The 15,422-nt window shown below is 32.1% G+C and overlaps 1 protein-coding gene across 1 annotated transcript; it reads left to right on the top strand.

The window, feature by feature from the left end:
• The first annotated feature begins 8,360 nt into the window (after positions 1-8,360).
• Positions 8,361-14,066, top strand: ENDO2 (endonuclease 2). Its single transcript, XM_089615410.1, has 9 exons — positions 8,361-8,484; positions 8,992-9,166; positions 10,010-10,120; positions 10,213-10,268; positions 10,388-10,471; positions 10,550-10,642; positions 10,858-10,925; positions 12,448-12,521; positions 13,911-14,066. The coding sequence occupies exons 1-9, from the start codon at positions 8,371-8,373 to the stop codon at positions 14,003-14,005; spliced, it is 870 nt and encodes a 289-aa protein (XP_089471536.1). The 5' UTR covers positions 8,361-8,370; the 3' UTR covers positions 14,006-14,066.
• Positions 14,067-15,422: the final 1,356 nt, after the last annotated feature.

Below are 15,422 nucleotides of genomic sequence, written 5' to 3'. Positions count from 1 at the left end.
GGTATTTATGAGGCAATAATGGAAATCGGAAGCATCATGGGTCGAGTCAAGGCTGAGGAAGGCCGACATCGGCCTTGCTGGATGAGACAAGGTTGGGGCCAGACGGGCTCATGTTTAGAAAAACATATGACATAATTTATATGTCGATTTTTTTTAGTTATATTTTTTTTAATGGGCAAAGAAAAAAAGAGTTATAATATGAAATTTGAGCAACGAGCATGATAACATATAATGAAATAATCAATAATTGAACTAACCTCTTGTAGTTTACTTGAACTTTGAGAGGCGACCAAGGAGTAAAGCGAATGTGCTGTGTCTAAGTGACGAATGAAAAAGTTGATAAGGTGGTCTCCACTATCGATCTGATCTCATTACCCTTGTGCCATTAAGGATGAGCGAACACATGGGAGGAGTGAGAATAAGGTCGATCCCCGACAACCTATTACCCATGTGCTGGATGAAAACAAATCCGACCAGTTTGCTACGTGGAGAGGCGTATCACCACAACTGTTGCAAAAAAAAAGTCTAGAGAGTTTATTAAAGTCCGAACTCAAATTTGTTTCCCAATTGTATTATCATTTGGTAAAGATCAAACCCGTGTTCATTAAGCACAACTTTGATGGAAATGCATAGTTATTGTTGGCTCTGCGATAGAGGTCGAAATGATAGGTGTATATCTAAGTCTTTTGCTTGCCTACTTCAAGAACTATATGAGTGTTTGTAGTGGAAGGAGATTGTAAGGGGATTCATATTGTTGTTACTATGGATTGACTATTTTTGTTATTTGGCGAATCTGATGTTTTCTATGACGTTGAAACATCTATGTTGTGATATGTGTGTTGTCGAAGTCTCGCGTCAAAATCAGTGACGTGGATTTTCTTCAAAGAGCTTTTTGTCTAATCTGTTTCTGTTTTCTGATCGACCGATGAGGCTTCAACGATTACATCGGGAAACCATATTAAAGGACTCTTAATTGGGTATGTGTCATATAAAAGGAATGTTTACCCTCTTTAGTATGGTTACACACTTAGAGTTTTTGTGAGAGTTGCTAGAGCAAAAAAAACACATTGTCCTTTGTGTGATGTTACTTTGATCTTTTTCTCATTGCTGATGTTCGTGCAATAATCAGAGTTAGGTTTTTGTTTTGTGATGTTGTATATCATGCACTATTATAAGCATTGATCAATCACTTGGTAAGTGAGTTGAGTGGAAAGTGAGGGGAGCTCAAACACAATGGGAGCCTGGGTTAGAATTCACAAGGGTAGTATAGAAGTCTAGGAAACTTGAAAGGTGTCATTCAGGGTTGTCCGTCATTGTAGTTATTCTACCAGTTAATGAAGTTCTCTTTCCACCGGGAATATCATCTCTCCAGAAGTAGGCACGAGTGGCAAAACTGGGTTACGAATTCTTTGTCTCTTGATTTACAATTTTTGTTATCTTATTAATCTGGTAAATCGTCTAGTGTTGTTTAACTTGTCTTAACATCACTTAGAGATATAAAAAAAACAATGAATACAGTATTTCACATATTTGTCTGTAGAATAATTCTCCGTCACCCGCTTGAAGTTTATTACCGTTTCATTACTCTATTTCAAAATTGTGAGACAACTTTGAGTTTGTTGATTTTGGATCGACTATCGGAAGCTTTAACTTTGCGGCCCACAAATTGAATTCAAAAGTCTCTTCTTTTTGTAAGTATGAAGATGTTATGGCCCAATTTTTTTTAGCAATGCAAAAATTATGATTAACCAAAACTTTGAATTATAAAACTATTAATCGACTAATAATTTTTATCGTTTTAAAGTTAGTTTAGGGAATTTTTATTTTTAGAGTTGTTTATAGAATTTTTGCTTTTTAGAGTTGTTTATGGAATTTTCGTTTTCTAAAATTGTTTTTGAAATTTTATTATGCGATTACTTATGTAATTTTAAAACTTCAATACGTATTTTTGGAAATTTTAAAAAAATGAGAGTTACTGTAGTAAAAAGTGGGTTTTGTTATATATATATATATATATATATATATATATATATATATATATATATATATATATACACACACACACGAACACATGGTTATCCTCAAATAATTATAAAAGCAATTTTTATAAATCTTAGTTTAACAACGGATTCAACTTAAAATAACTAAAATAATTCAATAAGAAAATATCGAAATGAAGAAGAAAGAAGAAATGTTTGTCAAAAAAAAAAAAAAAAAAAAAAAAAAGAAAGAAGAAAAAAAAAACTTCCCTCCTTGAAAAGGGAAAGATTCCATATTGCTCTCGAGGACGACTCTTTTTGATGGGTAGCACATGTACTAAGCTTGACTAGTCTTAGATTCTTAGTACGTACACATCCAAATACGTGGAGATGAGCTCAATACCTTGTTAGTTTTTAGCACCCAAATTGAACATACTATTGTCCTTATTTTTTTTTTATTTGATAGATAAGACATATGCTCTAGAATGTACTTTTTCTTCTTCGACCTAGCTGGACGATAGCATAAAGGAAATTTCATAAAGTACACGAGATCGTGAATAAAGTATGTGCATTGTAATTTAGTGAATATATGTAAAAAAAATTAACCAAAAAAAATACTTAAATATATATGCTTTTTTATTTATGGATAATTAAGTTAGTAACCCAATAATCCACTCCTTATAAAAAAAAAATACTCAAAATTTTATTATATTATAAAATAATTCACCAGTTCGAAGTAAATTAAATTAACTGATTTAATTAGTTTGCTTGGTAGTCCATCAGGTTGAAGTAAATTAAATTAACTGGTTAGTTAATTTTATTTATTTCGACCTTATGAGTTATTTTCTTAACAAAATAAAATTTTAGCTAAATTCTTAAATGAATATAAAAAATTGACTAGTTTCAACAAATTTTTTGTTTATTTAAATACTTTTAGACATATAAAATTTAAATTAGAATTGATCGATCCTTCACTTTCACTCCCACTCTCAATCTCACTCACTTACTCTCTTTTCTCTCTCTATCCTTCACTTATTTTCCCTTTATTTTTAAATTTAGGATATAAATTATCTCCTTTTTTAAGAAATAAAATGCTTAAATCTTAGAAAGACTTTTCTATTGTATCCTTTACACTTTGTTACAAAAAATCACATATAAACATATTTTGATGAGGTTAACTTTAAAACTATACTTGAATGATATATATATATATATATATATATATATATATATATATATATATATATATATATTTGCTCAGAGATTCTTATTATTATTAATTTTTGTTGTTGTTGTTGTTAATAATCTCTTTTTATTTGTTTTAATAGACAAGAATTATGGAGTCATAAAAAAGAAATGATCACAAGTAGTAGCAACTTTGATACTTTGGATCAAAATAAATCAAACAATAATTTTGGACACTTCTGCTAGTAACTGTAAACATGAAAATATACAGTTATCATAAATTATAGACTTATAAGTCTACAAATAATAATAATTCTAGATATATTGGTCTATAATTATTAGTAGAAGTGTCCAAAAATATAATTTGACTTATTATTGTTTAAAGTATCAAAATTACTATTAGTTAAAGCCATTTCCCATCATAAAATGTGGGAGAAACGGGTTAAAATGTTGTGGATCGGCCCATTTGGGCTTGGTCAAAGAAATGCGTAACAGCCCAACCCAAGTCAATTGGGAAAAAAGAAAAATGATGATAGATGGACAATAGCTCCGTATCTATTCTCAAACCTAATCCTTTATCTTTTACTAACAATATTTTCCTTATGGATCACAGTTTTATTGTACTGTTATTTTTATTGCTTACTGTTTCATTTAGTTTATTATTATTATTATTATTATTATTTATTTGTTTACCATTTCTATTATTCATCAGCATATATTTTTGTGAAATGATAGGCGAGGTTGGGATTCTCAAATTGCTCTCGTAGTCGCATCTCGACTTGATACACAGGCTTTAAAATTGTGATAAGCCTCAACCATTTTGGAAGCTGCCCTATTGTGATGTTATTTAAGAGCAATGTCAACACTATTAAAGGAGGCCTGGTTGAAAAGGGAATAGTAAAATGTCACGGTCCATGCGCAAAAAAAAATCGAAAAAATATCTTCATGTTTTTTCACTACGAAAAATATGAGCTCTTAGAAGCTTAAAAGTCGCATCTGTTCCCAAATGAGGCGCGACTCGTATCACGTCTTACAGTTACAAAATTTAGAGAATTCGTGATCAATTTAATCACAAAATCTTATATTTCGTAACCGATTTCATAAGGATAGTACATTTTTTTTCACAACTCATTTTGTTTCAAATGTGTAAATATTTTTTATACTTGATTTTGGTTAGAGAAATTTTATTTTGTAAACCCCAAAATTATCAAAATATCTTAATTAGACCCACTAATTCAATAATATCCGAAATTGGACTTTTGTCCAATTTTCGGATGAAAATACCCCTAATTTCAAATATACTCTAACTACTCTTTCCCTCTCTCATTTCACTCAACTCTTCATCTCTCTCTCTCTCTCTCTCTCTCTCTCTCTCTCTCTCTCTCTCTCTCACTCTCAAATCCGAGCAAATTCGAGCAAGTCCGACGAGCTACCATACCATCTCTAAGTCCGACATTCAAAGTTTCTTCAAGGTCGAAATCTGGGTTCAAAGTTCCATATATCAAAATGACGAAAAAGGTTAGATTTTGATCTTATTTTAGTGTTTTTGATGTTGTTGGATAGTCAGAATAGTGGATTAGAGTGATTATTTGTTAGTGTGTGATGATTTTAATCGGATGTGGAAGGTTTTATAGGACTTAGGGTTTTTAAATTTCTGGGTAAAATCTGGTGAATATCATCGGATTTCATTGGGTGCCTACTATGAGTATTAATTATCCAATATTCGCTCTTTAATTAGGTGCTAGATTTGTGGTAACTAATGAAATAAGAGAGAATAATAATGGTTGAAATATTCTCTCTCCATTAAATAAGGAAATAATATATTGTCTTTTATTCTCTCTCATAATTAGTTTCATAATATCTAGGAGAATAATAATGGTAGAATTATTATCTACATTAAATAAAGAAATAAGATATTGTCCTCATTATTCTCGAATATCTAGATTCTTTAAATATAAGATAAAAATAAGGAAATAAATATCCTAGATTATGATCCGATGGATGAGAGAAAAAGTAGGATTTGTAGTCAAGATCCAATGGCTCATACTTAACTACAAAATAGGAAAGAATAAAGGAGAGTAAAATCTATAGGAGTTTCCTAGAATATCTCATTTCTACCACTATACATAGGGGTCAAAGAGAGAGCAAAATACACACAATTTGCAAAAGAAAAATTTCGCCTATCACTCCTAGAGGTGGACGAAATTCTCTCTCTCTCCCTCTCTATCGGAATTCTGTGATTCCATTATCATAAACACGGTACAATTTGAAATTATAAATCAGAGTCGTAGTGAGATTAAGAGTGTGGTCCACACCTTATTCTTGTTCGTCCGGAGATTACGTTTCGGAGGATTAAGGTGTCATCGAGGCGTAAAGAAAGAGATCCCGAGAGCTTCTGAGACATCCCGAAGGTCTGATCGTAGAAGACGCTAGGAGGCTAAGACGAGAGGAGAAGAAGACAAAGAGCTCGAGGAGATCCCGATTCATAAAGCTTAAGAAGAAACCCGTAATTTTCTATAACTCGTCTATTTAATTTGGTTGCTTGACAAATATGCTCTCATGGTTAAATTAATTAAACAAAACTAGATCTTGTTTTAATAACCATTAATTTGATTAGCTTATGATAGCGTACTTAATTATTTTTTCCGTACGGTTATTAATTTTGGGTGCATAATCACCAACAAGTGGTATCAGAGCGATTGTTCGTGTCTGATACCAACCTGTTTTTCACCAACACCAATATGTATAGCCAAGATGGTAACTTCTGGTAAGATTCTTCTGGCGTACCCCTTACGTACGAAATTGCTTTCTCCCTGGTTCTCCAAGCTTTCAAGTACGAGATGCTAACACCCCATATTGTCTTGACTTCTTTTCTTACGTTATGCGCCGAATACTCATCCATAGAGCTAATAGTATACTTATCTTTAAAGACGTGCCCAATAACCCAAGGTCAACTCCTCTATGGTCTTTTGTTCGAACCACACGCGAGCAAGAATGTCTACTCTCGTAAGACGTAATCTGCCATATATCAGACCACTGCACAACACTCCTCAACTTCCAAGTGCACATATTAGTTTTGCATATGATATACCATCTCATTTTCGAAGAAGATTTTACTCTAAATTCGAAATTATTTTTTAGAGCAAAAATGTGAATCTCTTGCTTCATTTGTTTCTTGGACTTAAACTCCTTCCCAAGATATATATCTTATGTGCTACCGATTATATTGAACGGTTATAATACATATAACGTAATATTTTTCATTTAAGAATTTAAGTACGTCTCATTTATATTACCTGTGGAAGAAGTTGGATACAGACTTGGAACTTCACTACGTTCTTCCTTGACAACATCATCGGCTGTGAAATCGGGGGCTTTCCATGAGTAAGGCACATAATCCGTTGGTGATACTACTTTACGAGGCTCATGTGACTATTCACAGTGTCTCGATGGTACTGTAAAATGTTGAACAAAATCTTCATATTCTTGAGGTTCGCGAATTCTTCAAATTCTTCACCTTTATCACTGTTGTGTCCATCATCTCCGTTACCGTTGTCTTCATCACCTCCGTCACTGTTTAGTTCATCATCTCGATCGTTGTTGTGGTAATCATCTCTGTCATGCCTGTGTACTTCATCACCCTTATACAACTCATCATCTTTGATACCATTGTGTTGATGGATGATAGGAACATCTGCTCAATTATTGAACACAAGAACATCTGGTCGGTTGTTGATGATAGGAACATTGCGTTGATCGTTGATAATCAGATTATTTCGTCTCTTGTTGAGTTCAACGCAAGACAACTTCATTCATCACATTTTTCCCTTTATCAACTCCTCGATTTGCACTTAACGTTATGATTTATTTCGATACCAAGCTTACACAAAGTGAAAAACTTCTACGACTTTTGTATTTCGTATAATACATAACGTCAAGATCGTCCTTCAACAAAAGCAAGCTTAATCGGAATCGTACCCACTGCATATGGAACTTCAAATTTTACGTCATACTTGAATCTGTCTATATCGATTCTCTTGTACACCTTGTTGACTAACTCCATGTAGGTCATCTCTTTTGAAATTTCGATCGGAAATGTTCTCGCATTATTGAACACCCATAAGTGTTTGTTTCTCTCCCAAGTCCCGTTGAACATCACTAAAATTTTAAGAAATACCACAAAAATACATTAAATTACATTAAATCTACCTACTTTTTTTCTTCCCCTAAAACTATATCACTAAAGCTATAAAAGATGAATAAAGAAGTAAACTTACCCATTTTTGACCGAATTCAACCAATTAGATACTCGAAATGATGAGAAAATGAGAGAGAATGAGAGGGTTGAGAAGAGAATGAGAAGAGATAAGAATGAATTTTTGAGATAGGGGTTATATGGACTTTCAGGGGCATATTTGTCCGAAAAGTGTCTAAAAATCAAATTTCGGATATTATTGAATTAGTGTGTCTAATTAAGATATTTTGATAATTTTGAGGTCTAAAAGATATTATTTCTCTTTAGTAAAGTCGTGTTGAAATTGTAATATCTACGTAAATTTCCAGAATACGATGTTGTTTTTGTATATTATTGCCGTGGTATGTTTTTTCTAACATAATGTTTGCATAATAATTTAAAAAATAAAACTTTATATTCGCCATACTTCAAAAAGTATTACAAAGAGAAGAAACTTTCTTTATTAAATGTTATTTTTTTCCTTATCTCCTTTTTTTTTCCTCAGTTGCAACTTTCCCAAGATGCTTATCTACACGAAGTTCATGTGTACAAATTATGACGTCAGAGATAAGAATCAAACAAGTATTTTTTTTTTAAAGTACAGCCTGGAAAGCATATAACGGTTTAAGGAATGTAATTTGTTAGGAGAAATGCAATATCCATGACCAATTAACCATATGATTGTAAAAAGTCATTTTGGATACCGATTCATGCATTTCACACCAGCCTTAGTAGCATCATCCAGACATAATCCATGAAATAAATAATTAAAAGATAACGAATAATGGAGAATATCATAGTATTAAAAACCCTTATTGTTTCATATTCTATCCTAAGATCATCATTAATACACACAATGCATAAATCAAGAGATATGATTATACTATATACACCGCATAGTGGTTAGAATATAAGTGTATATATATTGATATCAGAAAGAAAGAAAAAATATATAATTATTATTTGGTTATCATGGAGTATTGGAGGGTCTCTATTCTCACTTTCTCGCTTCTCTTTTCACTTCTATTTCCAGTTATTCAAGGTTGGGGAATTGATGGACATTATACAGTTTGTCGGATTGCCCAGGTAATTTCAGTTTTTGTTTCTCATATGATATATATATATATATATATATATATATATATATATATATATATATATATATATATATATAATAAAAAAAACTCTTGGCTGAACCATGAGCCACATAATTTTTTCTCACTTCTAGACTCTTAAGAGTTGTTCATATTGTTCATATAATATAAACTAAAAACAAAAATAAAATTATTTTTTAGGGTAAGCAACAAAACTAGACAAAATTATAAGTTAGGGTGTTATACAATTCTTCAAAGTAAATAAGCATTAAGATATATTAAAAAAAATGACCAAATTGATTTTCTAACATGAAAAATAAAATAAAATTATGGTTAAGCGACAAAGCTAGATCAAATTGTAAGTTAGGGTATTATGAAATTCTTCAAAGAAAATACGCCAATATATATTTTTATATATATATATATATAATTGATCAAATTGATTTTTATTTTCTTGATATATAATTTTAATATAATTTGGTTTGCGATTATTGGACAGGCTCGGTTGAGCGACGAGGCAGTGAAGGCGGTGGAGGATCTTCTTTCGAACTCGGAGGAGAAAGAGTTAGGGAATTTATGCCTTTGGGCGGATCACATGAAGTTTCGGTATAAATGGTCCTCTGCTCTTCACTATATTGACACTCCAGATTCCCTTTGCACCTTCAAATTTGATAGTAAGTCCTTATTCACCATTTTTTAACGCATTTTTCTATCAATTATTAACAACTAGATTTGTTGCTCCTTTTTATAGCATATCACCATGTTATTTACACACACAAAAAAAAAAAATCACTTCCTACTTTTGGATATTCTTCCGAAAAAACATATATTAGAGTTGTGAACATTAGAAAACTACATAATATATATGTTTATGTTTAGTGTGTCTAATGTCTGAGATTAAACCCCTCGAGAGTGATAGTAGGGCGATTCCTGGGACAAAACAATTGGCCTCATTGATATTATTAGTCGGGTCTAACTCTGACACTACGCTTATAAAAATAAATAAATTAATATCTGAGATTTTTATACTTTTAATTGTATTTGCAGTTTATGAGTAATTATTTACCATTAATAGTTGATAAAACTTTTGAAATTCCTTGCAAAAAGAGATTTACGATAAAGCTTTGAACGATGTCCAATATCCTTTATTTTTCCAAAAAAAACTTAAACTATTTTTTGAGATCGATTGAAATTTTACTAGACAATTGAATGATGAAATATTAAGTAAGATTAAAATAATCATAATCACCCAGAGGTCCATATGTCATTATAAAATCATCAAAGGTCGATAAGTATATTTTTCGTAAATCGCCTAAAAATATCCAACAAATAACATTCCGGAGAATATCATCGGAAATTCTTCCAACATACCATAATTATTTTAGAATAATGATATATCTTCATATAATATCAACATTCATACTTTTTTCGTGTAACTGAAACCATCCGCCAATTATCGAAAAACCAACGTCCCTGTAAATAAAAAAAAACTCGTGACATATTTTACTTTTTTTTAGGGGATTGCAAGGACGCAAATGGTTTGGAGGAAAGATGTGTAGCCGGAGCTATTAACAATTACACCACTCAGCTTCTCACATACAAACCTTCCTCGTCGCGCCAATCGCAATGTACTTTAATTCAATAATTTTATTCCTAATACCTTATTTATCACTAATATTCCACCACTTATTAATTATATATTTTATATGTGTATATATAGATAATCTCACTGAAGCTCTTTTATTCCTTTCTCATTTTATTGGAGACATTCATCAGGTAATTTATATGATAATCTCACTGAATTCTATTAGTTGATTTTGTCATGTAACCCTAAATATCATACATGACATTATTAATTACTTAATTTAAGGCATACATTACTTTTTTTTATGCAGCCTCTTCATGTGGGTCATACAACAGATAGAGGAGGAAATACAATCAACGTCCATTGGTTCACAAGAAAACAAAATCTCCATCATGTGAGCCAAAATACAATTGGTTTAATTAATTGAAAGTTTGTTTGTATGACTAAAATTATCATGATGAAATGTAATTAGGTTTGGGATTCCAACATAATTGAGACAGCAGAACAAAAATACTACGACTCTAACGTGGATCAGATGGTCAAGGGGATTCAAAGCAATATTACAGTACGTATTGTTCTTGATTCATAATAATCAGGCTCATTGAAAATTGGTGTATTAAAATTATAGCACTCTTGTTAATTATTGGAAGTCTTAACAATGCGAGATTTAATGTCAAATCAATTTGAGTTTTTTTTTTCTTCTATATTCCAATTATTCTTTATTATTTCTTAATTAATTATCATTATATGTGTATTGATATATATATTTCTTATTGCAAGACTGAATGGGCAGATTTAGTCAAAGAATGGGAGACTTGCAGCGTGAATAAGACAGTATGCCCAGACATGTAAGTTTCAAGTGTTCTAAAATTATGAAAATATGTTTCAAATTTTTAGAACATGTCTGAAATCTACTATTTAAAGATTAACCGTTTTAAAATTATTATTAACGTTGTAATCTTTGTGATCATATACGCTAGCTCTAATCGAGACTCTGCGAGTTTTAAATAGTAAAATGACAAGTTGTCCATTAAAAAAATTAATAATGGCTCAACTTATTGACCAATTTATGAAAATTCTTTCTATTAAAATTTTAATCTAACATCCCGTGACTAGCCGAAGCGATGATGATGTTGTTGTTGTTGTTGTTGTTTTTTTTTTTTTTTTTTTTTTTTTTTTTTTTTTTTTGTATGGTAGCTAATGTATTGCTGCTGATATTATTTAACGTAACAAAATTTATGACATGGCTGGTGAAATGTGTTATAGCATAATAATTCACTACTAATAATAGTTAATAAAAACTCGTATAAATCATCACGAAACAACTTAGTTTTGAGAAAAAAGCTACATTTTAGTATAATAAAATTGAAAAATATTTTTTATGTTAAATTCCTTTGAGAAAACACACACACACACACACACACACACATATATATATATATATATATATATATATATATATATATATACACACATATATATATATAATGTGTTATAGCATAATAATTCACTACTAATAATAGTTAATAAAAACTCGTATAAATCATCACGAAACAACTTAGTTTTGAGAAAAAAGCTACATTTTAGTATAATAAAATTGAAAAATATTTTTTTTATGTTAAATTCCTTTGATATGTGTGTGCGCGCGCACACGAAAGAAATGAGTAAATTTCTAGCTGTTCTAGAACTACAGATTTTAATATTCAAAATAAATAAGCTTGCTCTTCAATTGAATATAAAAAAAAAAAAAAAAACTTCAATCCGACTCCAAATGCACATTGATATTTTGTTAAAAAATTTGAAAAATAAATCTTTTTTATTTTATTGAACTTGTTTATTTATTATGACGACTTTATCATAATTTATCATAATCATAAAATATCTTATATTTTTAATACTAATTTCTACTCTACCTTCATAAACTGGATTCCTCGCAATCTCTTTATCTTCTTTTAAGATCTCGTTGTAAAGCATATAAAGACAATTCCTATTGAATATAGAATTTGTGCAAGTATTTTACGAATATATATATATATATATATATATATATATATATATATATTAGGCCTTTTAGTTTATTGGGCATAGTTATAAGTGGAAATTGCTTATAGGCTGTTTTTTGTACTTAATTACAAATATAACATGTTTTATGTTTTTATTACAAAAATAGCTTTCTTATAAACTGTCACTTTTTTAGTGTTAAAAAAAAACAATTGTTTACTATTTTGGACTCTATTTAATTTTATTTAGTGTTTACAATTTAACTTAGAAGGAAAATAATTATTTATGGTTTGATAAACAACTATTTTTTAATGGATTTATTATAACAGCCAGTTATAATTAGCTGATGAATGGGGTATAATATTGTAGCTATGCAACTGAAGGAATCAAAGCAGCATGTGATTGGGCTTATAAAGGTGTGACTGAGGATTCCGTGTTAGAAGGTAATTTACTTTGAAGCTTCAATTTTTTTATTTTTTTTATTATTTTTTTTTAGGTTAAAGCTTCAATATCTTTCAAGGGATTATATTAAAAATTATGATAATTTAGTAGAATTAATATACCAAAACTCTTTAATTTCTTTTAATTTTAAAATTGAGACTATTTATAGATAATTTGTCAATAAATAATATTGTTTATTGACAAACATGTTAATAAACAATTGTGTTTATTAACAAACTTGATCATAGTTTTAAAATTAAGAAGAATTTATTGCAACTAACTAATTTTTATATTCATTCAAGTTTCTAGCAAAAATTTCATTTTATTAAAAAAATAGCTCATCAAGCCCAAATAAATTAATTAATTATTTATGTTAACTTAATTTACTTCGGCTTTGTGAACTATATTTCTAAGTAAATTAAATTAACTTAACTAGTTAATTAATTTACTTCGACCTATTGAGCTATTTTGTTAATAAAATGAAACTTTGGTTTTAAAAAAAAAAAAAAAAAACAAGGTGGGTTATAGAGCTACTGGTCTAATTGCCTCACTAGCCAATCATCTACTTATTTTTAAGGGTCTAGCCCAAGTTTCATTATATTAGAGAAATAGTCCATCAGACTGAAATTAATTTAATTAACTTTGATTTTGTGGGCTATTTTCTTAATAAAATGAAACTTGAGCTCTTTTTTAAAAAGAGAGTGAACTATCGAATTACTGGTCTAATTACCCCTTAAAAATAAGTAATGAATTTTGGTTTAAGAAAAAACCCATTTTAATGGTCCTTGCTCTTAGTTTTAAAATTATCCCTTTCTTTCAAGCTTGTCTTATTGAATTAGATTGATTATCATTCTTTACTCACTTTTAGTAAAGCTGTAGAAAAGTAACGAGGCATAAGTTTCTAAGCTAAAATTTAGTCACGCTAAAGTGATTATTTGTCAAATTAATGGATGATGTTGAACTGCATTTTGTCTACATAAGAGCGAATAAATGTTGTAATTGATAGATGGTTTGTGTCTGTCATATCATCCCAATTCTATTGTCGGACTTCTGGATAACTGTTAGACAAATGACTATATGAAGCAAATAAAAAAGGATAAAATTGTTGTTTTTTTTTTGTTCTAGAAGAAATCTATTTTTAAAATAGGAGAGAAATATATATATATATATATATATATATATATATATATATATATATATATAATAGAAATTTATACAAGAGAAATTTTAGGAAAAATGTATATAGCATCCTTTTCCCTGAACAAAAAGAATTGTTCGAATTTTATGTTTTTTTTTTGTTTGTAAAAAGGTATAACCACAATCAACCTTGATCAAAATATTTCGGTCAACGGTTAAATAGTATTTATCTTATAAATTATTTATTTTTGCAGATGATTATTTCCTCTCCCGTTTCCCCATAATCAATTTGAGGTTGGCACAAGGAGGAGTCCGCTTGGCAGCTACTCTCAACCGTATATTTGGATAAACGATGTTTAATGAGCTAAATGAAATTATTTATTATTACAATATTTGATTTAAAATGTATTATGGTGGACTTAGATTGCCTATAAGGCTCCATTCGTTTCAATTTTATTTATATTTGATGATATTTGTTTCCTTAAATATCAAATTTTTATATATATCATGAACTCTTGATGTCTGAGTAGTTTAAATTATATTGAACTGTTGTCGCACGAAAATGAACAACTATTTAAAACCTCGGGCGGTTCGATCCAAGGCCGGACCAAGTGATCGCACCCGGGTCAAGAGTGTGAACTCGATAGTCTCGAGCTAGGGTTCTCTCCGATCAACCCGCCTCTCGGGAGAGGTAGGGGGTGAGGAGGAAGAGTGACCGTGCCTTGGTTGTCGGCTGCCTACGTACCCGTGCGTGGGATCAGGTCAGAACGTAGTTCAAGCGTGTGTGACGCAGTATGAGGCGTGGAGCCTTGGCGAAGAGGCGTGCTCGACGAAGGAAACGGGGCGCGAGGAGTCCTCGGCAGCGTCTCAGAACTTCGGAGATCGCGTATGCGTCTAGCGTGTTAGACGCGCGAGGGTAGCTCTAGTTGAGAACCCTAGGGGCGTGCTTGAGCACCGGAGAACGTTCGGTCAAAGGGAGCGACGTCCGGGAAGTTCCCGTGAGTGCTTCGGGACCTTTGAGAACGAGGGAGAGAGAAGAGAACCTGCTTCAGGCCAAATGTGGCATCCAGAGAAGCAGAGAAATCGAGCGTGTCGATAAGAGATGAAGAGAATTATTGGATATTTTGGGATGGATTTTCCCCTCAATGATAGAGGGTATTTATAGGTGTTTGGGAGCCTTAGAAGGTCCCTTTTTCGTCCATGTGGGACTAGGATCGCGCATGCCATCAAGTGGAGGCGCACGGCGCGCGCGGCGCACAAAGAGCGGCGCACAACGCGCGGCGCGCGGCGCAAGGGGCGCGGCGCGCGTGTCACCGGGCGCGGCGCGAGGGTCACCAGGCGCGGCGCAGGTCGCGCGGCGCATGGAGCGCGCGGCGCGCGCCTGTATGGCGCGGCGCGCCGTCTGCTGCACGGCCGGCCGGCGTAGCGCGCTGTGTGCGTGATGGACGGCTCGTCTTGGCCGGGTTCTTGCGGGCCTTCGAATGTCATTCCTCTCACGTGAAATATGAAGCTTTCCACTTGACGAGAGCGACTCGATTCGAGGAGCAAGGCTCGGCTCGACGAGAGCGACTAGCGACTTGACTCGAGGAGTGACTCGAGAATGTCTTGAGGCTCGACTCGAGGAACAATTAAGGGCTCGACTCTAGGGGCGAAGCTCGACTCGAGGAGATTGACTCAAGGCTCGATTCGAGGAGCGAAGCTCGACTCGAGGAGTCAGGAGTTTGGGCGAGGGCTTGAAGATTTGCCGCTCTTCAGGACCTCCGGCC

Source organism: Urtica dioica, chromosome 5 (assembly GCF_054948205.1).
Source record: "Urtica dioica subsp. dioica isolate 48M chromosome 5, U.dioica_male_clone48M_v1_H2, whole genome shotgun sequence".
Taxonomy (NCBI): Eukaryota; Viridiplantae; Streptophyta; class Magnoliopsida; order Rosales; family Urticaceae; genus Urtica; species Urtica dioica.
Note: the sequence above shows the minus strand (reverse complement) of the source record. Positions and strands in the feature narration are given on the sequence as shown.

Bases quoted from the DNA above. Each gene is read 5' to 3' on its own strand.
- ENDO2 (XM_089615410.1), top strand. From the start codon at position 8,371: ATGGAGTATTGGAGGGTCTCTATTCTCACTTTCTCGCTTCTCTTTTCA. The intron at 8,485-8,991 runs GTAATTTCAGTT...ATTATTGGACAG, and splicing joins CAGTTTGTCGGATTGCCCAG to GCTCGGTTGAGCGACGAGGC. The intron at 12,522-13,910 runs GTAATTTACTTT...TTATTTTTGCAG, and splicing joins TGAGGATTCCGTGTTAGAAG to ATGATTATTTCCTCTCCCGT.